At 49.4% G+C, this 25032-nt stretch overlaps 2 protein-coding genes across 4 annotated transcripts in view; one reads left to right on the top strand and one right to left on the bottom strand.

Moving 5' to 3' along the window:
• Window positions 1-891, top strand: part of LOC137455732 (Fanconi anemia group M protein-like) — a 75592-nt gene extending 74701 nt beyond the window's left edge. For all 3 annotated transcript variants that reach the window (XM_068166802.1, XM_068166803.1, XM_068166801.1), the window contains one exon: window positions 636-891. In XM_068166802.1, the coding sequence (XP_068022903.1) occupies window positions 636-777 (142 nt within the window). In that variant the 3' untranslated portion in view covers window positions 778-891. The remainder of the gene's footprint in view (window positions 1-635) is intronic.
• A 998-nt stretch (window positions 892-1889) lies between these two features.
• Window positions 1890-23117, bottom strand: LOC137455731 (mis18-binding protein 1-like). The gene is made up of 16 exons (XM_068166799.1): window positions 22221-23117; window positions 21051-21185; window positions 19317-19810; window positions 17212-17288; window positions 15431-15561; window positions 13715-13805; window positions 13220-13374; window positions 11384-11550; window positions 10684-10792; window positions 8785-9652; window positions 7251-7423; window positions 6092-6231; window positions 5501-5649; window positions 4836-4920; window positions 3326-3383; window positions 1890-3012 (listed from the first exon to the last, which is right to left on the bottom strand). The coding sequence occupies exons 1-16, from the start codon at window positions 22915-22917 to the stop codon at window positions 2918-2920; spliced, it is 3624 nt and encodes a 1207-aa protein (XP_068022900.1). The 5' UTR covers window positions 22918-23117; the 3' UTR covers window positions 1890-2917.
• Between the last annotated feature and the right edge of the window lie 1915 nt (window positions 23118-25032).

The raw sequence follows: 25032 nt of genomic DNA, 5'->3' as shown, positions 1-25032 counted from the left end.
CCTGGGCCAGGCCATGACAACCATTCTGGGGATGAACTTGTTGCTCACATCCAACCAAAACCTCCCCTGGTGCAATCTGAGGCCATTTCTTCATGTCCCATCACTTGTTCCTTGGGAGAGGAGAACAATCCCCACGTGGCTCCAGCCTTCTTTCAGAAAGTTGTAGAGAGCTATGAGTTTTCTCCTCAGCCTCCTTTTCTCCTGGCTGAACAACCCCAGTTCCTGCAGCTGCTCCTCACCACACCTTTTCTCTGGGCGCTTCAGCAGCTTTGTTGCCCTTCTCTGGACCTGCTCCAGTTACTCTCAGAGCTCCTCAACTTTCCTGTCTCCATATCACTCCTGCTCTTCATGCATTTTTCAGTCTCCTCAACCTGAGCAGACCCAGGTCATGACATGGCCCTACTTCAACCACCACCTCCCCTTGTGCCTCACCTTTCCCTCTCCTCTTCCATGGCTTTCCATTTCATCTGCAGCTCTCCTGCTTAGGCTGGTGTGCTCACAGCCCTCAGGAACCTGGCAAGAGGTGACCACCAGTAGCTCCTGGTCTTCCTCTTGCTCTCTTTGCATTGGACACTTCTTGCCTTCTTTTGTTGGTGTCATGCCCTGAAGTGTCCTCCTGCTGTGGTCTCTTACAGCTCCCCCTCAGAGATTGCTGCTGGTGCCCAGGTCAGCGCTCAGAAGGCAGAGGAGATCTTCCGCTACCTGCACTACGGCTTTGACCTGCAGATGCTGCCTGATGACCTCAGTGCCAAGGGGAGAAGCAACACCAAGAGCTGAGGAGGTGAAAGGGGGCTTAGGGACTCTCCCCCCACCAAAGCTGATTTCTTTTAACTGCACTTTATGGAGTTGTTTATGGGTCACTGTAAAATATTGTAAATAAATCCTTGTGGAAATAGCAGGGGTTGGAGGTGCTGCATCCAGCTCGCACCCAAAGGATGGTTCTGACCCCAGCAGGGTCCCAGTCATGGCTGCTGTGTCACACAGACCCATTTCACTACAGAGCTGACCATGTGTACTGTCTGGGCAGACAAATGTTTCCTGGCAATGATCATCCCAAAATTCCCTTAAAAAGGAGAATTATGGCTGAAGGGTTTTGGTGGAGCCAGAAAGGAGGGGACAGAACCAGCCTACAGTCACTTGCCAGCTACTCCAAGATGGGTACCCACAGTTCCTGCTCCTTTTTCCTGACCATAGCACTGAGGGGTTGGCCAACTGTGCAATGGAGATGTATGGGCCCGGGGCAACGAACTTCTCTTGATCTTAGGTGGCATCAGAGATGCCATCCCTTGTGACAAGCCCTCCCCCCTCTCCTGCTCCCAGAGACCTCAGCACGCAGCCGGCTGCTGCCACACTGTGGTTATCTGACAGAACACTCGGTGTGGATTCCTTACTGTCCTATCAGGGGTTCGATGAGATGACCTGCAAAGGCCCCTTCCAGCCCAAAACACTGTGAGGCTTTGATTCCATCCCTTCCTGGAGCATGTTAATGAAGAAGGGAGGGCAAGGAGCAGAGAGAAAGTGCCTCAGTGAGGCCTGAGTGAGGGACCAACATGGACCAGCAGCAGGCTGATGGCAGACATTCAACCTCTTCAGCAACCTGAGGGACAGGGTGAACCTTCAGCCAGCTTGCTGATATCAGACTGGGAGGAGTGGCTGACACCTATCAGGCTCTGGCATTCACTGTGACCTGGCCAAGCTGGAGGGCTGGGGGAGAGGAACCTCATGAAGCTAGATAAGGGCAAATGTAGGGTCCTGCCCCTGGGGAAGAACAACCCCTGCACCAGTACAGGAAGTTCCCCAGGAGTCAGCACTGTGCCCTCATGGCTAAAAAGGCCAATGGTCTCCTGGGGTACACAAACAGTGTGTCCAGCACCTCAAGGCAGGTTCTCCTCCTTTATTCAGGCCCAGTGAGGCCACATCTGGAGTCCTGGGTCTACTTCTGGGCTCTCCCATTCAAGAGAGACAGGGAACTACTAGAGATGCCAGGGGAGGCTACAAAGATATTGAGGGGCCTGCAGCATCTCTGGGAGGAGGAAAGGCTGAGAGACCTGGGACTGTTTAGCCTAAAGAGTACTCACACAGGGGATCTTCTCAATGCTCAGCAAGAGCTGAAGCATGGTGAACAAGAGGAGGGGGGCAGACCCTTGTCAGTGGTGCCAAGGGATAAAACAAGGGGCACAACTTGGAGTGCAGGAGGTTCCATCTGAAGACAAGGAGAAATTTGTTTGGCGTGAGTGTGCGGGAGCCCTGGAGCAGGCTGCCCAGAGAGGCTGTGGAGTGTTGTCTGGAAAGATTCCAAACCCACTTGGGCCATTGTGATCCTGGGCAAGCTGCTGGGGGTTCCCCTCCTTTAGGAGGGAGATTGGACTGGATGATCTCCAGGGGTCCCCTCCAACCCCTACACCATGCTGGGATTCTGGGATTTATCTTTATTGAAAAAAAAAGAAGACAGAAAAGTTGCAGGCCCAGCTGAGAAGAGAGAGAGGAGGGATGGAGAGCTTGTGCACACTTTCTCCACTGCAAAGAGTACAGGTGACCCAAAAGCAACATTTTTTTCCCCACATTTCCTTAATGTAAGAACAGAGCCCTTCAGCAGAGGCTATACTATTACCTATTTATTTTATAGCCACAACTCCAGGAGATCTTTTAGCTGAAATTGAAGCCAAACTTGTCCTGTACTTGTCTCATTGTTCACTTCTCCATCCCTCGGGACAATGAGAGAAAGAGGAAGGAGGAAGCTGAGCAAAGGAAGTGCCACTTGGTACTGACAGGAAGGGGCAGAGGTGGCAGGACAGGCAGCACACTGAGTGGTGTTAATACACAAAATCAGCACAGGCCAGGAGGTCCACAACCACCCCCAACCCCTTGGCTGCAGAAGAAAGGTGCTGAAGTGTTGAGCTACTAAAATCCACAGAGTTCAGAGAGAAAAGTAGTCATCACCCTGCTCCTCCTCTGAGGAGGCTGCTGCCTCTATCACAAAGAGGTTCTCCACGTCAGCAGTTGGGGCCACCTCTGCAAGGAGAAAAATGGGGGGGGTTATTAGTGTGTGGTGGGTTTGGAAAGCACCTAGAGGAGGTGCAAAAAGCCAAGAGGCTCAGGAGAAATAGCCTGCAGATCTCCAACATCCAACACCTCCATGGTGATATTCAAGGCAAGGTTCAACAAGGCCTCAAGCGACCTGGTCTAGTGGGAGGTGTTCCTACCTATGGCAGGGGGGTTGGAACTAGATGAACTTCAAGGTCCCTTCCAACCCAAACCATTCTATGATTCTATAAAAGGAAGTGAAGGAAGCTAAAATGAATGAGGAGTGCCAAAGAGAACTTACTTTGAGTATAGCTGAACTTAGTTTTACGTGAAGTTGGCGTGTCCAGAACTGCTGCAGCCTGAGGGAGAGAACAGAGAGGGTCGTCTTAGACACCTGCACCAGTACAGAGAAGCTAGGGAAATTGGAATCGGCTGGGTCCTGCACTGGAGTTGAGCTGCCCAGGCCCTGTGCTGCATTGCCACAAAAACCTTAGTGGACAAGATGAAATAGCCTCAGGTTGCCCAAAAAAGCCTGTACTTGTGTTAAAGCAACCAGCAATAGGGCAAGAGGAAATGGCCTCAAGTTGGAGGAGAGGTTGAGGTTGGACAGGAGGAACAATTTCTTCCCCAGAAGGGTTGTCAAGGCCTGTCCCAGGCTGCCCAGAGCAGTGGTGGAGTGTCCATCTCTGAAGAGTTTCCAAAGTTGTGTAGGTGTGGTGCTGAGGAACATGGTTTAGTGGTGACCTGGCAGTGCTGGGTTAAGCGTTGGACTGGATGATCTTAGAGGTCTCTCCAAACCTAAGTGACTCTATGATTCTGGTTTCTTAGAGGAGGTACTACTTAGAGAAGAGCTATTTATCATCAGGATTACAAGCACTGGGTTTCTTCTGGGTTGTCAGATGCTACTGAGTTTTGTGACCTTCAGAGACATGAAGTGCCTGCTATGTTCTTCTGTTAGAGAGGAACAGGTCATTGTCACGTGGTATTACAGAACCCCTAAGTTTAGAGATGCATTCCTAGGGGCTGAGTCTTCTGGCTTTTCCATGAAAAGCTGAGATCCCAGGGGCAGAAAAACCACAGAATTGTTTTGGTTGGGAGAGATCTTTAAGACCATTGAGTCCAACCATTAACCCAGCACTGCCAGGTCACCAGTACAGCATGTCCCTCAGCACCACATCTCCATGACTTTTCAGTATCTGAATGGGACTCTTCAAGAAAGCTGGGCAGGGGCTGTTTCCAAGGTCTGGTAGCACTTGGACAAGGGACAATGGTTTGAAACTAGAGCAAGGTAGGTTTAGATTGGACATTAGGAAGAAGTTCATCACTGTGAGGGTGGTGGAGCACTTGAATGTGCTGCCCAGGGAGGTGGGAAGAGGCCCCATCCCTGGGGACATTCAATGTCAGGCTTAATGGGACACTGAGCAACCTGATCTAGGTGCAGATGTCCCTGCTGACTGCAGGTGTTTGGACTAGATGATCTTTAAAGGTCCCTTCCAACCCAGCGAATCGTAATGCCATGGTTCTACACAGTTTTGAAACCCTCCCATGGATGGGGACTCCTCCACTGCCTTGGTGGCCAGGCCTTGACAAACCTTTCCATGAATAAATTGTTCCTTATGCCCAATGCTAGACCTGTTCTCCAGACCCTTTCTTGCCCTTCTCTGGCCACCAAGTGTAGACCCAAAACCCATCAGGCTGGGAGGAGATAGGGGGTGGCTCCTGGTCTGCAGTCCCAGGATTTCTCTGCCTAAGCAGCAGAGGTTGGGCTGATCGAGGTGGATCTGGGCAGCGCTGAGGGGATGCAGCATTACCGACTTCTTCTTGATGTTGTCCCAGGTGCCCCTGCTGCTCTGTGTCTGCTTCTGCATCCTGAAGACATGCCTGTCATAGTCGTTCCTGTAGAGGGAACCCAGCACCTTAGTGTCACCACCCTGCTGCCTGCTGCACACAGGTAGAGGCACTAGGGAACACTAAGGTGAGAAGGACCTGGGCATGGCCATCAAAAGCATCTGCTGGTCACCTCAAGGGGACAGCAACTGTGGGAGGGGTTAACCAGAGGACATGGTTACCAGGCAAAGCTCCACCATTTCTCAGAGGAAGCTCATTTCTTGTCCTTCAGATAAAATGTTTCCATTCCAGTTTCAGACAAGTTGAAGAAACTGAGCTAGGAGGTTAAGACTCAAAACCAGCAGAGAAAACTTTGCTGAGGCTGAAGCTCAAACCACTACCTTCTCCAAGAGGAGAAGGACACTGGACAGGAGATGGACACTGGTTTTGTGGCCTCTGGTCAGTTGATTGCTCACACTGCCAAAGGAAAGGGCTTTTCCTAAACAAGTCCCTCCAGGACTGCACACACTAAATATGGAAGTGACCTGCTGTCCCAGTTCCAGAAGTGATGCTGCTTAGAACACAAAAGACAACCTTGCAGAAAATCCAAAGGAAAAGGTGAGCAGAGGACACTGGAATGAATTCCTACCTGTTGATGGGTGCCAGCATGCCAGGGCTGATGTGCTCACACTGTGGGGTTTTCACCATAGGGAAGATGGCTGAGGAAGGTGTGATGGGGTTGTCCTTAAGTGCAAAGACCTCATCATCGTCATCTCGACTTTCACGCAACGTTGGCAACTGCAAAGGCACATCAGACCCACCCTCTTAACACATCTGCTGAGACTTCTCATGGGTCTGTCAGGAGGTGGCAGTGGGAAACAGACTCTTGTGAACCACTGCTGTATCCCTTGTTCCCACATGGAGGAGACCCAGACTCTCTGTAGACCTCACTCCATTCCCTGCCTTGACTCCACCATGTTCCTTAGGCAGATGCACAGCACGTATGTAGGAAGGTCTCCACACAGCAGCTAAGTGAGGCTTCCATCTTGCTCTTGCTGCTCCTTCCATGGATGGCAAACATTTTCTGGACTTTTTTGGCTACTACACAGCCCCAAAAGAATTTCTGATTAAAGCTACAGGGTCAAAGTCAGCCATCAGCAATCAGGAGAAGGAGCTGAGCATGGCTATACACAGGTCTGCTCACTTTGAAGAGAGGAAAACTGGAAAGGTTCAGATTTACCTTCACTCTTCTGTTCTGAAAGGGTGTGGCAGTGAAAACGTCATCATGGTTGTCCTTTGGCAAATGGTCCAAGAAGTCCCTCATCTGCTGCTTCCTCTTGAAGGTTCCCACTTTGGCACTTATGACTGGCTCCTTCTTATCTACAGGAATTAAAACATCCCTTGTTCTAAGGCAGCAGGGACATGGTTTGACAACTCACCAACTACTCAATGCCACTGACAGAGCCCAGTCCCTCCTCCTTGAGAATATCTCACAGCTTCCTTGTGATCCTCTGAGTTCTGAGACAACTGATGGCTTGAAATAAAACCTCTCTGCTACATCTTACTACAGAATCAAACTGGTTTGGGTTGGAAGGGACCTTAAAGGTCACCCAGTCCAACTCCCCTGCAGTCAGCAGGGACATCTGCAACTGGAGCAGGTTGCTCAGAGCCCCAAACAACCTGACCTGCAATGTCTTCAGATGGGGCAACTTCCACCTCTCTGGATGTCCTGGGCCAGGCTCTCACCACCCTTAGTGTCAAACATTTCTCCTTTCTCTTCTGTCTGCATCTCCCTCTCTTAGTTCAGATCATCAACCCTTTTCTTCCTGTCACAACAGATCCTGCTCAAAAGTCTGTCCCCATATTCATCAGAAGCTTCCTGCAGACTTCACACAGCCACTGCAGGTGCCAGACAGCAGCTGGTATATGATGGTTCCATAGGTCACAGCCATTTTTCAAGTGTCCAAGTCAGGTTGGATACAAACCAGGGAAGTGGTAGATGCCTCATCCCTGGAACCATTGCAGGTCAGCTTGTTTGGGGGTCTGAGCAACCTGCTCTGGTTGCAGATGTCCCTGATGACTGCCTAGATGTCTTAAGGGGACAGCCTCAAACGGTCACACTAGATAACCTTTACATTTCTTCCCAACCTAGCCCAATCCAGTCTGTGACTATTTGCCCTCAGTTGGTAAGGCCAGGTTAAATCTTCCACATCGTGCCCCAAACTAGAAAACTCTAGAAACATTCTTTTTCCTCTTGTACTTTAGTCCTTCATGAGATGCTCCACCAAACCCTGACCCTCCCCCAATGTGTGCTTTTGTCCCCCTCTCTCACTGCCCAATAAATCCTGAACCAGAAATGGTTTGAAGTCTGCAACACCCCCAGAGCACGGTCTCAGTACCCTTCTCTGCTGATTTTGCTGAAGTGTTGCTCTTCTTGGTGTGGAACTTGGAACCTTTTGCCTCTTGCTCGTCCATGTACTTATGATGGCATTCCTCAGCTGAGCGTGAGCCCACCGCCATGGCCACCTCCAGCCAGAAGCCACTTTTGTGCTTGGGAAAGGATGCCACAGCCCTGCCAAGAGAACAAAGCCACAGCTCGTGCCATAGAATCACAGAATGGTTTGGTTTGAAAGGGACCTTAAAGATCATTTAGTTCCAACCCCTTGCCACGGGCAGCGACATCTTCCGCTACACCAGGCTGCTAAAGGCCTCATTGCCTTGAACACTTCCAGGGAGGGGGCCATCCACAATCTCCCTGGGCCACCTGTTCCAGTGTCTCACCACCCTCACTGCAAGGAATTTCTCTATGATATGTCATGCTGGAGAACCTCACTGGGTCAAACTTCCAGAAACCTGCTGGCTGTCCTGGGAAGAACACTATGCCTTGGTTGTAGAGAATCTTGTTCCAGCTGGAACACTCTGGGATAAGCTCAAAGAGGACAGATAAGCTGGAAAAGGGCAGATTTAGACTGCACATTAGGAGGAAATTCATTACAGTGAAAGTGGTGAAGACACAGGGAAGAGGTTGTCCAGGAAGGTTGTGGATGCCCCCCACCGGAGGTGTTCAAGGCCAGGTTGGATGAGGCCTTTAACCTGGAAGGTGTTCCTGCCCATGGTGGTTAGAACAAGATGATCTTGAAGGTCCTCTCCAACCCAAACCATTCTACCATTGTCTCTGATACCTTGTCCATATCCAGATACAAGATAAATTCATCTGCAGCAGGTCCCCTCACCCCTGAGACATGAGCTCACCCAGTCCCAGCGTGATGGAAGTTGGAAGGGATCTCTGGAGATTCATAAAATGGTTTGGGTTGGAAGGGACTCTAAAGGCCACTTACTCCAACTCACTGCTAAAGCAGGATCACCTCATGTCTTTTCAGGCTTCTAATCTAAGAGAAACAAACCCAAACATGCTCATTTTATTACTTAATATATTAAATCTTTTAAGTATTAATTAATGCACTAATCAAACCATCTTGCAGATCTCCCCTTTAATGCACTCAAAGCTGTAAGCACATTGTGTTTATTCCATCAGGGGAGAGAAAATGCTGCCTCTGCCCCACTAAATCATGAAGAGCAACACTTGTACCCTAAAGACTAGTAGTTCACCCTATCCTGACCTACTTGTGGTTTTCTAGTTTACTCAGAGGATGTTTATCACTAGAATAGTACATCCACAAAGAAGTTGCTTGAGGTGTCACTGTCTTTCATAGCTGCATAGAATGGTGGCAGCTGTGGCCTGCAATTACTTCAGATAACTCCCAAGTATCTCCTTTGTTTCACCATTTTTTACTTTGTTAACATGAATTCTTTAAGAGGGAGTTTAAACAGAAAGGATTCCTTTAAAATAGCATCAGTGCCTGAATCTGGGAAACCTAAGCTCTGAGAATATTCTGCCTCCCCACGTTAGAGGGAAACAGAACAGCCACTTGCCTGTAAAGCTTCTGTAGCTCCTTTTCAGACCACTCATCGGCTGCCCTCTGAAAGAGTTCCAGGGATGGCTGCACCTTCTCCCTCTCCTGTTCTCTTGATTTGGCTGCTGAAGACTTGGCAGGGTTAGAAACTCGAGAAGCTTTTATTTTATCAGGAACTTTTGAGCTCTTCCCTTTCACCTGAAGCTCTTCTGTGCCAGTTTCGGCCTCACTGTCAGACTCCAAATAGCTCAGATGGTTGAACCTTCTTCTTCCCTTTGTTTCCTTCTCTGGCCCGAGGAAAGAAGAGGACTCATCAGAAGTTTTTTTTTCTCCAAGGGAATCACCACCATCAGTGGATCCAGGCTCACTTTGCCTCAACACCATGTGATGGGAGGCAGCAGACTGCTTCACTGTCCCCTGCTCACCACATATCTTCTTATTGTTATCCCATGAACCTCTATAGTGAGAGGAGAGTTCAAAGGTTGAAGTCTTTTTATTGAACACAGGTTCATTCCTCCTTTTGACAGACAGGGTGACATCTTCACTAGATTCTTCTTCCTCACCTGTACTTGATGATACAGCTCTTAACAGTTGGTCTTGAAGCTGTTTGCTGGATCTCAAGCAGGACTTGTACCTGTGCTGATGGACAGTCTGCTCTCCCCGGCCTGCTTCTCTCTTCTCCTTCCTCACTCGTGGGGCTCGGCTCTTCTGTCTGCTGAGTGCTTCAGCACTGGAGGAGTTCAGCCTAGCAGAAAGCTGGGCTTTGCTTCTCGTGGCAAAACCTGCCTGCTCACTCTCCTCCTCATCTGAAACGAAGCGCCTGGCCTTCTTGCTTCCACTGGGCTTGAGATCTCCCCTGGAACTCACTCCTGTCTCATTGCTCTTCCCTGAAAGAGGATATGTTGGAGAACATCACATCATGGAGTGGAACATCACAGAGAATCTTCTGCTGCATATTTTATGTTGTTGTCAGAGCTCTGATATTCCCCACTTTGCATTCCAAGTATTAAAATACTTTTCCTACATAAGCATTTAGAGATTCCAAGCAGGGTAGGGGGTGGAAGGGACCTCTGGAGATCATCCAGTTCAACCCTCTGGGCAGCCTGCCCCATGGCTCCAGTACCCTCACACCTAACAAGTTTCTCCTCCTGTTCAGGTGGAACCTCCTGGGTTCCAGTTTGTGCCCATTGCCCCTTGCCTGTCCCTGAACACCACTGACAGGAGTCTGGCCCCATCCTCTGGCACCCCCCACAGGTCCTTTAGCTCTTGCTGAGCAGTGAGAAGATCCCCTCTCAGGCTGCTGACAGAAATGTTCTAGGCCCATCAGCAGCTCTGGTGCCTCCACTGGACTCTTTCCAGTAGCTGCCTGTCTCTCTTGAACTATGGAGCCCTGAACTCAGAACTCCAGATGTGACCTCACTGGGACAATGTAGAGGGGGAGGGAATACTCCCTTGATCTGCTGGCCACACTCTTTTTCACACCCCCCAGGAGACCACTGGCCTTCTTGGCCACAAGAGCACCCTGCATTTATTTTAATTCCTACATCTTGGGAAGCAAAGCCAGACCACAGCTCCCTAGAGTGCTGAACTCCACCCTCTTTCAGCCTCTCTCCAGTGAGATCCAACAGCTCTGTGGCCAAAGAGACAGGAGGAGAAACCTCAAAAACCCCATAATCCTTTCCATTCCAATGTCCAGAAAGAAAGTGTTCCCTTTATGCACGTGAAAGTGGCATTTGCACAGAGTTTACATTTGGAGCTGTCAACATGGAGTTAATGCTGCTCTTAGAGAAGACAAACCAATCAACCATTAAAAGATCACCATGCTGTTCCTGCCCCCACCTCATAAGGCCACTGATTCTGATCAGTATTTCTAAAAGAAAAGGAAAGAAAACCAAACCCACAACTGTTTTTTTTTTACCTTTGCTTTGGATTTTTGGTGTTTCTTCCACTGTCTTTGTGACTTTCTTTCGTTTTCTCTCCGTAGAGACAGAACTGGTCTTTCTTTGAATTTTTTCAGTACTTGACAGCTTCAAAACAAAACAATTTCAGCTCAACCAATAGGGATTAGACACCAGACCTAAGGACAGCAGCCCTGAAAAAGCCAAACATGCAGGACTGAGAGATTCTGAGTCACTTACACTGTCATCAGTGCCTGCTAAACACCCTGTGATGAGCACAGGTGGTTATGGAATCATAGAATGGAATGGGTTTGGGTTGGAAAATACCTTTAAGATCATCAAGTCCAACCGTTCTCTTAACTACCCAGGCTGGTGCTAAACCATCTCCCTCAGCATCTTATCTCTGCAGCTTTGAAACACTTCCAGGCATAGGGATTCAGCCACTTCCCTGGGTAGCCTGGGCCAATCTTTGAGAAACCTTTCAAGGAAGAATTTTCTTCTTATATCCAACTTTAAACCTGCCCTGCTGCAACTTGAGGCCATTTCATCTTGTCCTGTCCCTTGCTCCTTGGGAAAAAGAGACCAACCCCCACCTGGTTCTAACCTCCTTTCAAGGAGCAGCCATACACATGCCTAAACCTGAAGCAACAGAGCCAGGCTCCCTTTGAATTGAAGTAGCTTTACGACAGACAGAAGTAGCCATAACTAGAAGACCCTTACCAGGCTCAGATAATCTGTTCCACCTTCTTCTAAGGTAACATTCAGATCCCTATCCACAAACTGCCTTTGCCCACACCAGAAGTTGAGGGGTGGCTTCACAAGACGACCGCTACGGGTGTAAACCTTGTCTGAGTCAGTCCCTACCCGACTCTGTTTTGGGGGTGTATCTGTGAGGAAAGAAAACAAACAAAACCCAAATAGTCCAAAATGCTGTAGTGAAAATTCCCCTGGGCAGACTTCACCAAGCAGCTCCTTTGCACTGACCACGTGGAAAATGTAGACCGCGCCACCAAGTTTGATTTTCTTCTTTGAAAAGCAATCAGTTAGAAATGAAAGCCCACACCTTAGTATGACCCAAACGTTCTACAGTTTACAGCTTTCTACAGGATATATAAACTTCTAAGCACAGTAAGAGTCAGACAGGGCAATAGAATAATGAAGAGAAGTTGTCACAGTGGAGAGCCTTTAACAAATGAGCTGTTCAGTCTGGAGAAGAGAAGGCTCCGAGGAGACCTACTTGTGGCCTTCCAGTATCTGAAGGGGGCCTACAAGAAGGCTGGGGAGGGACTTCTCAGGATCTCAGGTAGTGATAGGACTAGGGGGAATGGAATGAAGCTGGAGGTGGGGAGATTCAGGCTGGATGTGAGGAGGAGGTTCTTCCCCATGAGAGTGGTGAAGCCCTGGAATGGGTTGTCCAGGGAGGTGGTTGAGGCCCCATCCCTGGAGGTGTTTAAGCCCAGGCTGGACGAGGCTCTGGGCAGCCTGATCTAGTGTGGGGTGTCTCTGCCCATGGCAGGGGGGTTGGAACTAGATGATCCTTGTGGTCCCTTCCAACCCTGACTGATACTATGAAATGAGAGGGGAAAAAAAACCAAAACCAAACAGCTTTTGTCACATTGGGAAGTAATCATGGAATAGTTTAAGTTGGAAGGGATCTTAAAGATCATCGAGTTCCAACCTCCCTGCCACAGGCAGGGACACCTCCCACTAGACCAGGTGCTCAAGGCTTCACCCAACCTGGCCTTAAACACCTCTCTGGAGGGAGGAATCTGATCAAACCTTTATCTAACAGCATAATGAAGTTTGGAGTTTACAGTAAGATATTAAAAATTCAAAGTTAAAGCCAAAAGCTTTTACAGAGTAATACAGCATGGTGGGGGGTTGGAAGAAACCTCTGGAGATCATCCAGTCCAACCTCCCTGCTAAGGCAGAAGCACCCACAGTAATTTGCCCAGGATCACAATGACTGGGTTTGGAATCTCTCCAGAGGAGACTCCACAACCTCTCTCCAGCCTGCTCCAGGGCTCCAGCACCTTCACAGCAAACAAGTTTCTCCTCATCTTCAAGTGGAACCTCCTGAGCTCCAGTTTGTGTCTGTTGCCCCTTGTCCTGTCACTGGGCACTGCTGACAAGAGCCTGGCCCCATCAGCTTGCCCCCTTACATGCCCTTCAGCTCCTGCTGAGCATTGATCAGATCCCCTTCGTGGCTGCTCCTCTCCAGGCTCAACAGCCCCAGGTCTCTCAGCCTTTCCTCCTCACAGAGATGCTCCAGGACTTTCAGCATCTTTAGAGCCTCCCCTGGACTCTCTCCAGTAGTTCTGTATCTCTACTCCTTCCTAACAAATCCAGGAGCAACTAATTCCTTTGGTAACAAAGCAAACAGAATGAATTGTCCCACGATCAATTCTCTCCAGCCCCAGCTGCCTTCACTGTGTGAAAACCATTAAGATGCCATCAAGCTGCTCAAGGACTTGATGTGAGTTCAAACTAAGACCAACAGGAGGAAAAAAGCCACTTTTTCTTTTTTTCTGAAGGATAGGATAATGAAATACTCACAAGTGTTCTCATCAACCTTTGGCAGTACTTCATAGGTGGTGTTTCTGAGATCAGGTCTTTTCCCATTGCTTGCTGTGCCTCCTCCAGTGTTCAGCATGTCCATGGTCAATGGGTCAGCATCTTCATTCTCATCAGTGGTTTGCTTTTGTTCTTTCCTAACAATGTAGATTTTAACAGCAAAAAACCCAAGGTAAGCTCAAGGCCTTCTTCTCACCTTGGCCAAAGCTCACTAGCATAGTGCAGCTGAACCCACATAGACACCACATGAAACACCAAATCAAAGCCCTTTGTGTATGGTCACTATCATGCTAGATAAAGAGAGGAATAAGAGAAAGCTTAAGAGATCCTCCTGAAGAACTGAGCAGTATGGACCTGGAACATTCTCTTTATGCAGACATCTACAATCTTTTCTACTTCTCTAACATACTTAAACAGCAAAATCTTAATCAGTAATTACAAGATGTTGCAATGAAACAGAATCTGCAGAGCAGTTACCTCCTCCTTTCCTCAAGGAACTCCTCAACATATTTCTTCCAATTCTTGGAAAAGCCAAACCTGAATCTTTTGATGAATTGGTAGGGAAAGCCTGTTGGGAACAGCAGTGGGGTTAACATCAACACTTCTCAGCACAAAGCAGAAATCACAGCCTGAAGCATGGTGGGGTGCTGAGTATCTTTGAAGCCCACCACATCTTGAAACACTACAGACAGACAACTTTCCCCACCCTAAAGGACCAGTCCTGCCCCTGGGGAGCAACAACCCCCTGCACCAGTAGAGGCTAAGGGTGACCTGCTGGGACAAGGACCTGGGAGTGCTGGTGGACATCAAGGTCCCCATGAGCCAGCAATGGGCTCCTGTGGCCAAAAAGGCAAATGGTCTCCTGGGGTGCATGAAGAAGAGTGCAGCCAGCAGGTTGAGGGAGGTTTTCCTAACAGAGATCAAGTGGTTACATAATAAGGAAGAACCTCAGTGGGTTTAAATGGAAAATGAGGAATAAAATGAATCCCATCATGTTGTGGGCTCTCAGGGAGATTCCTAAACTTCATATATTCATAGAATGGTTTGGGTTGGAAGGGACCTTAAAGATCATCTAGTTCCAACCCCATCTCATTCCAACTTTGGAGAAAATAATGCGTACTGGTGAGGATAGCTGTAGTCTGATGGTACTGTGGATGGAAAATGCTGGCCAGAAAGCACAAGAGAAGAGCTACAGAATACACATGAAATGGGGAACTTCAGTCTTGAGAAGAGGAAAATGATGACTGTGGTGGCAGGGCAACAGGTGTGGTTACAAGTTTGAGTTACTGTTAGGTACTGTTTTAGCAGTAGTGGTGGGTTTGTGAGCTCTAAGCAGACAGTTGGAGTTCATGATATTAAAGTCTCTTCCAACCTCATTATTTCCATAGATCACACAATGACATCACAGTTTAGTTTAGAAGGGATCTTTGAAGACCATCTAGTCCAACCCTCACATGAGAGTATGTGCTGATACGGGATTTAAAACTTATCTCTCAGGGTAAAAACTGAAGAATATGGTTTGGATGGCTTGGCAAGTGATTCTGTTCAAGGGTCAGCTTCATACTCACTAGCACTTAACAGCTTGAACACCCCAGAATCCCCGCATGGTGGAGGTTGGAAGGGAACTCCGGGATCATCCAGTCTAACATCCCTGATAAAGCAGGGGCACCCACAGCAGCTTGGCCAGGATCACAATGTCCAGGTGGGTTTGGAATCTCTCCAGAGGGAGACTTCACAACCTCTCTGGGCAGCCTGCTCCAGGGCTCCAGCACCCTCACAACAAACACATTTCTCCTCCTGTCCAGGTGGAACCTCCTGAGTTCCAGTTTGTTCCCATTGCCCCTTGTCCTGCCACTGAGAAGAGTCTGGCCCCATCCTCTGTCCCCAACAAGTCCTTTAGCTCTTGCTGAACATTGTGAATATCCTCTTTGTGGCTACTCTTCTCCAGGCTCAACAGCCCCAGGTCTCTCAGCTTTTCCTCCTCACAGAGATGCTCCAGGCCCCTCAGCATCTTTGGAGGCTCCACTGGACTCTTTCCTGTAGTTTCCTGTCTCTCTTGAGCTGAGGATCCCAGCACTGGGCCCAGCACTGCAGCTTTGGCCTCAGAAGGGCAGAGCAAAAGCAGAGGAGAACCTCCCTCGACCTGCTGGCCACACTCCTCAGGTGTTTAAGAACCATTAAGAACCTTCTTACCTTCTTTTCTCATGGAGGCCACATCAATCCTTCCCTGCAGCACGTAGACACTGCCGGAAGAGGTTCTCACTTGGTTGGAGGCGATGCGTTCCATCACGGCGTTACTGTGCCAAAGCTGATCTTTCTTATCTCTGAGAGAGCATGAAGACAAACAACACACTGGTTTCAGAAAAGCAAGGTAAAACTCAAATGTTAGTATTCCCTGAAAGGTGGGCAGAGGTGGTGGGGGCTTCTCTTAGTTGAGAGGTGTCCACTAGACAAGTAACTACATTAGGTGGTTACTAACTACAGGAAGAGTAGATTAGGAGTATGTCCAGCAGATCAAGGGAGATTCTCCTCCCCCTCTAGTCTGCCTTGGTGAGACCTTGCCTGGAATACTGCATCCAGTTTTGGGCTCTCCAGTTCAAGAGGGACAAGGAGCTGCTGGATAGAATCCAATGGTGGGCTACCAGGATGATTAAGGGTCTGGAGCACTGCCCTACGAGGAGAGGCTGAGAGCCCTGGGGCTTTTTAGCCTGGAGAAGAGACAATTGAGAGGGGATTTAATAAATGTTAACAAATATCTGAGGGCTGAGTGTCAAGAGGCTCTTCTTCATTGCACCCTGTGATAGGACATGGGGCAGTGGATATCAACTACAGCACAGGAGGTTCCACTTCAACATGAGGAGGAACTTCTTCACTGTGAGGGTCACAAAGCACTGGAACAGGCTCCCCAGAGGGATTGTGGAGTCTCCTTCTCTGGAGACTTTCAAGACCCATCTGGATGTGTTCCTGTGCGACCTGTGCTAGATTCTATGGCCCTGCTCTGGCAGGAGGGCTGGACTTGATGATCTTCAAAGGTCCCTTACAACCCCTAACATCCTATGATTACTCCTCTCCAAGGGTCCATTTCCCACAGGCTCCCCAAACCACTTCACTGCAAGTTAAATCTGACCCGTGTTTTCTTGATCTTGCAGCAATGTGAACATGACCTGACCATAAACATCACCAAGAGCCCCTCAGAGTCAGTTTTCAGGCGGATCAGATGCTGCCATGGTTCACCACGTAGCTGTAGGAGTAATGGTGCCACCTCAGATACTATGGCAGGAAGATATGGCTGAGGACGGTCTGCACTTCAAGCTGCCACAAACCAGAAATGATGTAGAAGGTCCATCGTGGCACAACTGTCAGGGATCTACTAGACAAACGTGTGTCTATTCCTCTTTCATCAGCTCAGGGCTGGAACTCAAGCTCTTTAACTGGTACTCTCCTGTGTATAGAAACTCCAGCTCCTGCACACCTGATGGAATCCACCTCTTCCTTGAGAAGTTTAAACTCTAACATCACTTTGTACTTACCAAGAATGCCTTCCTTGAAGGTGCAACTCAACCTAAGTCATGGGCAACCTAAGCCATGGGCTAACATGGATCCTTCTTCTCCTCAAGCCTCAGCCTCCAGCCATGCAGTTCCTCATCCCCACATGCCCCAGCTGTGCTGTGCTACCGCCTTTGGAGCAGAGAGGCTCAGTGGGCTAAGCCAGGAGACAGAGACCTTTAGAAAGCATGGCAAGAGCTGTAAGCAGTGTCCCAAGGGTAGGGCTGCAGCCAAGGGACCTGCGTCCTCAGCTGGGGAAGCAAAATAAGCAGCAAAAGCGTGAGAAGCTGCTTCCAGAAGTTACCAAGATGTTCCCAGAAGACACAACTCAAAACTGCAGATGAAGATGGCATAGCCTTTCCATCTCAGAAACTGAAATCCCACCACCATCTTTCTCACCCCACTGAAATCAGAAAATTTCTCCTTACTTGCGTTTTCCTTCCAGAAAGACTGCAGAGTTGCCATCCATCACTTTAATTCTCCAGCTGGTGAGGCAGATAGTTTTCTGCTCAAAGGAAAAAAACAATTCATTTTTAGCTGAGACTGAAGGTATGAAAGGTGTGAGGAAGATGGACATGAATTCCTGTGCAACTCAAGGTGTTTAGGCATCAGAGAAACTAAAACCAACCATTCCACACATCCGTGTTGAGGCATCTTCAAGCTGGACTCTAAACTACAAAACTGCCAGGAATTAGAGACATTTTGAGACATTTGATGTTGGCTTTTAGATCTGAAACAGAGGTATTGTCTTGGAACTCAAGCACATCTAAAAAGCTCCTCACAAAAGGAAAGGTACCTGACACCTATAGCCAGCACCTGTTCAGATCTCTAGTGATCAGTAATGTACTCTGTGCAGAATAGTGTGGCCAGCAGGTCAAGGGAGGTTCTCCTCCCCTCTATTCAGCCCTAGTGAGGCCACATCTGAAGTCCTGGATCCAGTTCTAGGCTTCCCAGTTGAAGAGACAGGGAACTGATGGATAGGGTCCAGTGAAAGCTGGGAAGATGCTGAGGGGCCTGGAGCATCTCTGTGAAGAGGAAAGCCTGAGAGACCTGAGACTGTTGAGCATGGAGAAGAGCAGCCTGAAAGGGGATCTGAGCAATGTTTACAAATATCTGAATGGTGGGTGTCAAGAGGCCAGGCTCTTTTCAATGGGACAGGACAAGGAGCAACGGGCACAAACTGAAACACAGAAGGTTCCATCTGAACAGGAGAAGAAACTTATTTGGTTGTGAAGGTGCTGGAGCCCTGGAGCAGGCCACCCAGAAAGACTGTGAAGCCTCCGTCTCTAGAGAGATTCTAAAGCCACATGGGTGTTTTGACCCTGGAAAGCTAGTTGGATGGGATGATCTCTGGAAGTCACTTCCAACCCCCACCATTCTATGATCTCTTCCAGCATCTTCTGCTCAGGCACAAGTCTTTAACACTAAGAGCTATCTGGTCCCACTTTTTAGTATCAAATGTACTTAAGTGTGAAGGAGAATGGATTGAATGCAGAGGAGGGCAATGAAGCTGGTAAAGGGCCTGAAGAATAAATCTTATGAAGCAACTGAAGGAGCTGGGGCTGAAGGTTTGAAAAAGAGAAGGCTGAGGGGAGACCTCATTGCTGTCTACAACTAGCTGAAAGGACATTGTAGAGAGGCTGGCGCTGGTCTCTTCTCCCAGGTATTAGTGATAGAACAAGAGGGAAAGGCCTCAAGCTGTGACTGGGTAGGTGTAGACTGGCCATTAGGAAACATTTTTCAGGGAAAGAGTGGTCAGGCATTGGAATGTGCTGCCCAGGGATGTGGCGGAGTCACCAACCCTGGATGTGTTTAAAGGTCACTTGCCTGTGGTGCTAGGTGATATGGTTTAAGGGTGAACTTTTTACAGTATGGATATGGGTTGGACTTGGTGATCCTGAGGGTCTTTTCCAACCTGAAGGTTTCTGGGATTCTGTGAAACAACTTGCTGAACTAAAAGAGGACTGCAAACCCATGGATTTTGCCAGGGACCAAAGGTAACTGACACATGGCAAAGTGTGGTTCCACCAGCTTAGGAGGGGAATCACTGAGGAATGCAGCAGGTTTCAAAATTCCAGAATCCCAGGATGGTGGGAGTTGGAAGGGAACACTGGACATCATCCAGTCCAACCCTCCTGCTAAAGCAGGGGCACCCACAGCAGCTTGCCCAGGATCACAACATCCTGGAGTCTCCACCACCTCTCTGGGCAGCCTGCTCCAGAGGTTCAGCACCCTCACACCAAGTAAGTTTCTCCCCATCTTTATACCCTCCTGGATACCATTTTGTGCCCATTGTCCCTTGTCCTGTCACTGGGAGCCACTGACAAGACTCTGGCCCCATCGTCTTTCCCCCAACAGGTCCTTTAGCTCTCAGGCTGCTCTTCCCCAGATGTTTACCAGCAAGATCTAAAATCCCAGTTCATTCTCCTCCCAGTGCTCATTGTTCTTGACAAGAAAAAACTAACTCTCCACAATGATCTGAAACCAGCCCACAGCAATGCAGCAGCTGCCCTGAAGAATTAAGTTCTCCCACCTCTTTCTCTGCTTTGCCAGCAGCTTGATCTGTAGGAGGTTTATTTGATGGGACATTAAACTCTTCTCTCTCCTTTTGCTTCCTGGGAATGTGGACATTGGGAGAAGCCAGCATGATACTACAAAAGCACTTTCTGGCTTTTGCCTCTGAGATCTTGTCTACTTCTTGAGCAGGTTCCTCATTATCTGGCTGCAACTCTCTTCTGTCTTGATGAGGTTCAGTTTGTTTGGCTTCTCTGTTTTGCCACTTTTCTCCCAGCTGATCCCCATTTTTGAAAGGACCAGAGGTTATATTGCCAGAAACAACAGCTGTGTCATCAGAGGATTCATCATCAGCATCCATGGGTTCCACAACAAACATATCATGATCATCCATATCAGTAGCCACGCTCTCTGCAGGGTCATTCCTCAGCTCCTCAGCCAGCAGAGTCTTCACTGATGACTTTTCTGTAAGGGTGGAAGTAGGAAGGTTCTGCTTGATTGGGTTTGAAGGATCTGCCCAAGAAAAATAAAAGGAATAAAAGAGATGAGTGATTTTCAGAAGTAACAAGGATTACATTCAGAAAGTTACCTCCCAAGACTCTGGAATGCATTGTGATGGCACTCACTAAAAGAAAAACATTGAGGTACTGCAGCATTTCCAAAATGCAGCAATGAAGCTGGTAGTGAAGGACCTGGAGAACAGGTCTGGTGAGGAGCAGCTGAGGGACCTGAGGTTGTTCAGCCTGCAGAAAAGGATGCTGAGGGGAGACCTGGCTCTCTACAGCTCCCTGAAAGGAGGTCGGAGCCAGGTAGGGTTGTTCACTGGGAGAAGAGACCAACTGACAGGATGAGAAGAAATGGCCTCAGCTTGCCCCAGGGGAGCTCTAGAATGAACATGAGGAACAATTTCTTCACTGAAAGGGTTGTCAAAAACTGGAACAGGCTACCCAGGGAGGTGGCTGAATCCCCATCCATGGGGGTGCGGTGCCGAGGAAGATGGTTTAGCACCAGCCTTGGCAGAGGTAGAGAATGGGTGGACTGGATGATCTTACAGCTCTTTTCCAACAACAACAGTTCTATGATTCTGTGTTCTTCATCTGCATTTCCAAATGTAGACTACAGGACAAGAAGCTCACACGGGGTCACCATCAAGAAAGAATAGAGGGAGAAGAAAAACCAAAGATAGATGATATTGCAGGAGCAAACATTTTCTTTCAAAAATCGTATTAAAAGCCTGTATTAAAAGCCAAGGAACAAAAAAGACTCAGCAAGTGAGATTCAGGATTTTCCCCACTAAATTTCACATTGAAATAGTGAGGTGTTACACAGAGGACTCAAGCACATCAGAATGCCAACAGGGTGGAGGTTGGAAGGGTCCTCTGGAGATCATCCAGTCCAACCCCACTGTTAATGCACCCACAGCAGCTTGCCCAGGAAGACAATGGCCAGGTGGCTTTAGAATCTCTCTAGAGAAGGAATCAGGATGCCTGGAGAAAGGTGGCTTTCATTGTTAGAATGCACTCTAACAGACTGACAACCTCAAGCTTCAAGGTCAGCAGCCCACACCCCTACACCATGTTTAAACCAAGTCTAAAGGCCACCTCCAGGTTTGAAAAGGCAGACCTGCAGATTTTCATTGTATGCAGGATGCAGAGAAAGAGAATAATGATCTCCAAAGAGTTTACAAGCAAAACAGACATCCTGAAGCCAAGGAAGCTTTGGAGGTCTTCTTAGGAGCAAAACCAAGAGGTACCTTTTTGCTGCTGCTGCTGCTGCTGCAATTTTTTCTTGACACGCAGGAAGAACTTCTGAGGGGACTCTAAGATAAGAGGGTCTTTGGCTAGAGCTCTCATGGGTCGCTTATCAGGAAACAGAGAGCCATTTAAATCTGGAAAAGAACACAGATAATCTTGGAATTTGGGGAAGAACAATGTTTTCTTTGCCAAGATGGGTGAGCAACAAGAGCTTTCTCTTTTTATCAGGGGTTAGGTGGTCTGTAGCCTCAGCTGCACCTGAGAAACACCTCCAGGTGTGTGTCAGGTTTGGGTTAGAAGCAACATATAAAGGTCACCAACTCCAACCCCCCTGCAGTCAGCAGGGACACCTACAACTACAGCAGGTTGGTCAGAGCCCCAAACAATGGTTTCAGAGATGGGGCATCTCCCATCTCTCTGGGCAATCTGGAACAGGATCTCACCACCCTCACTGTCAAACATTTCCCCCTTCTCTCCAGTCTCAAACTATCACCCTTTGTCCTGTTACAACAGCTCCTGTTCAAAAGTCTGTCCTCAGCTTTCTGATCAGCACCTGGAAGGTCTCGCTGGAGCCTTCTCTTCTCCAGGATGATCAACTCCAACTCTTTCAGTCTGTCCTCACAGCAGAAGGCTTCCAGCCCTCCTCTCATTACTGTGGCCACCTCTGGTCCTGTTCCAACAGGTCCATGTCTCTGCTGTGTAGAGGGCTCCAGAGCTGGACCCAGCACTGAAGATGACAAGGACAAGACACAGCAACTCTCTTCTTGGCCTCCAGTACTCCTTTGTGTATGTAGAGTGACTTCAGAACAAATTATTTAAACATATCATAAAGAAGCATTTGACACTGAGGGTAATGAGATCCTGCCCCAGTTTGCCCAGAGACATGGGAGATGCCGCATCCCTGGAACCATTCCAGGTCACACTGGGGCTCTGAGCAACCCGATTCAGTTGCAGATATCCCTGCTGACTAAAGAGGGGTTGCAGTCCTTTAAAGATCCCTTCCAAACCATTCTATGAAAAACTCCTAACCATACAGGGAAAGGTAGTACTGGTACCAGTATAGACACCTCGCTCTGCTTTTCATAGAGCCAGGAAGAGCCACAAGCAAAAGCCACATCAAACTCAGGGTCTAGGGCAAAACATCTGTTTTAGAGAAGCCATGAACAAACCTTCTGTTGGCTGGACGCGCTCAGCAGGCCCCTTGGCTGCTCTCTCCTGGTCTTCTGCCGTGACCGTTTTCTCAAGCCTTCTTCCCTGCTCCACCGGCTTTGGCATGGGGGTCAGGATAAAGTCGGTGCTGCAGCTCCTCGGTGGTTCCTCTCTCGTCGGCCGCCCGGGGTCCTGCTGCTTCTGCGAGGCATTGGTTTTCATCCGCTGGAAGACGTTGAGATGGTTGTCGCTGGCAGGTCGTTCACTCGCCCGTCGCTTCAGGCAGCGCTGAGGGCTGGGGAGCAGCCTGTCCAGGACCTTGCTGACACCCAGCAGCTCCTTGCAGGTCGTGCTCCCTGCCAGCGCCGCGGACTGGAGAGCAGTGTCAGGCTCCGGCCCTCCGGGGCGGCTTCCCGCAGGGCCCGACGGCTCTCTCCCGCTAGCTGGACAGATCCTGGCGGTACCGTGAGACCTCAGGAGCTCCTTCAGCGGCGTCAGCGTCCCCTCGGGGATGCAGCTGAAGGGCACCGAGCGGAAGGGCAGCTCTCCCGGCCGGCGGGCGGGCGTCACGATCGTGTCTCCGCACAGATCGGCCGCGGCTCGGCCCCTCATGGTACCAGTCTCTACCAGAGGCGGTTCGGCCTCTCTCGGTGATCTGTCCTCGGCTCTACCTGGCCCTTCACAACATTCCCGCCCCAGCCTGGTTAGGCCCCTCATGGCGGACTGGGCTCAGCTCGGCCCCGCCCGGCTTTACATGGCGGTCTCCCCACGGCTCGACCCCTCACAGCGGTGTCGCGTCGGCCCAGTCAGGCCTCTCACCGGCGGTATCGCCCCGCCCCAGTGAGGGCCGAGCCGGTCCCCGACAGCGTTCGGTTCGTCTGGGTCCTTTCCCTCAGAGACCGCGGAGGGCTGCGGTACCAACCTCCGCGCGCGCAGTCACCGAGCCCGCCATCGCAGTCAGAATGATTTGAGCGAAGCCGCCGCGCTCCCATTGGTGGAGAGGACCTGTGACATCACTGCCATCTTGGACGGTGCCATTCAGGGCCAGAAAGGGGAAACAGCGCAAACCGGAAATGGTGGAGCCTTTTTTAGGGAGGTGGAAGGGGTGTACTCTCCTGCGGCACCCCTCTCTCCTTTTCAGCGGTGGTTTACTCTGTCCTGTAGCTGTATCGTCGCGCTGGCGACCGTTAGTGGCTGCAGCGGCGCCAGTGAGGGGTGGGCTGCGTAGCAGCGGGCGCTGTCCTCATAGAGCGGTGGCGATTTTGTTTCTGTAGGGGAGCCTCCAGCTGGGTTGAGTTGTTGGTGAAGGAAGGGAGAGCTCGGTAGCAAACGTTTTGCACCCGCTAACCCCATTAAACGAGCGTGGAACCGCACACTGGGCTGGGAATAGGGCACAGGGATGGATAGAGCGCTGCAGCCTCTCAGAGCGGGCTGGGAGAGCGCAGCACAGCCAGAGGTCTGCCTCTGCGCCGTGCTGCTGCCTTTCGGGTACGGTCACGGCAGGGAAAAGGAGGGTAAAATCATAGAATCAATAGGGTTGGAAAAGATTTGAGAGATTATCAAGTCCAACCTGTCACCACAAACCTCATGACTACTAACCCATGGCACCACGTGCCACATCCAGTCCCCTCTTGAACACCTCCAGGGACAGTGACTCCACCACCTCCCTGGGCAGCACATTCCAATGGCTAACAACTCTCTGTGAAGAACTTTCTTCTCACCTTGAGCCTAAACTTCCCCTGGTGCAGTTTGAGACTCTGTCCTCTTGTTCTGGTGCTGGTTGCCTGGGAGAAGAGACCAACCCCCACCTGGCTACAACCTCCCTTCAGGTAGTTGTAGAGAGCAGTAAGGTCTCCCCTGAGCCTCCTCTTCTCCAGGCTGAACAACCCCAGCTCCCTCAGCCTCTCCTTGTACGACTTGTGCTCAAGGCCTCTCTTTATGGCCTGTAGGACCTGGCCTGCAGAGTGACCCCAAGCTATAACTGTCCAGAGGACGATGAAGCAGTTGAGGGAACTGGGAGTCAGCCTGGAGAAAAGGAGGCTGAGGGGAGACCTCTACAGCTCCCTGAGAGGAGGCTGGAGCCAGGTGGGGGTTGGTCTCTTCTCCCAAGAAACAAGTGACAGGACAAGAGGAAATGGCCTGAAGTTGTGCCAGGGGATGTTCAGGTTGGACATTAGCAGAAATTTCCTCACTGAAAGTGTTCTCAAGCCATGGAACAGGCTGCCTGGGGAGGTGGTTGAATCCCCATCCCTGGAGGTGTTTGAAAGGCAGAGGTGTGGTGCTGAGGGACGTAGCATCAACCTTGGTGGCTAAGAGAGCGGTTGGACAGGATGATCTTAAAGGTCTTTTCCAACCAAAATGATTTTATGATTCTGTGTAACTAAGAAAGGCAAAAATAACTCTCTTTTTATAACCACTAATTTAAATAGGGGTTTTAATTAGAGCTCTGACAGCATAGGCAGGCTGTTGTGTCTCTTAGACAGAAGATTAAGTGGTAGAGTTTCCTATTTGAGGCAGGAAAGGGGGGAAGTTACTTGCATAATGCAGGTAACAAACAAGCTGCTTTAAGCAGCTGCCTGCTAATGAGAGGCACCGCTTGTGGAGTCAGGTGTGCCCAATAGTTAGATTAGCCCAAGTAATTAGGCTTAGAAACTGAGGTTTGGCCAAGAAATGACCTCAGTTTTTCCTGTAATTGACCAAATGCCTGTAAATAAAAAGGAGCAAAAACATTCTTCTACTGGATGTTTTTGGCTTCTGGTTAGTGTTTAGTTTGGAATTTTTTTTCTTATATATATATAACTAAAGTCTTTGGGCTTCTTACAGGAAATGCAT

The sequence above is a fragment of the Melanerpes formicivorus genome, unplaced genomic scaffold (genome assembly GCF_026170545.1).
Source record: "Melanerpes formicivorus ecotype bairdi unplaced genomic scaffold, bMelFor1.0.p_v2 SCAF_107, whole genome shotgun sequence".
In the NCBI taxonomy this organism is placed as follows: domain Eukaryota; kingdom Metazoa; phylum Chordata; class Aves; order Piciformes; family Picidae; genus Melanerpes; species Melanerpes formicivorus.
Note: the sequence above shows the minus strand (reverse complement) of the source record. Positions and strands in the feature narration are given on the sequence as shown.

What these genes read in the sequence shown, in the direction of transcription:
- LOC137455731 (XM_068166799.1), bottom strand. Translation starts at nt 22,917, where the DNA reads ATGAGGGGCCTAACCAGGCTGGGGCGGGAATGTTGTGAAGGGCCAGGT. An exon ending in AAAGGTTGATGAGAACACTT is followed by an intron (nt 11,551 to 13,219) that starts GTGAGTATTTCA and finishes CTTTCCTCACAG; the next exon opens with ATACACCCCCAAAACAGAGT. An exon ending in AGCAAAATCAGCAGAGAAGG is followed by an intron (nt 6,232 to 7,250) that starts GTACTGAGACCG and finishes TAATTCCTGTAG; the next exon opens with ATAAGAAGGAGCCAGTCATA.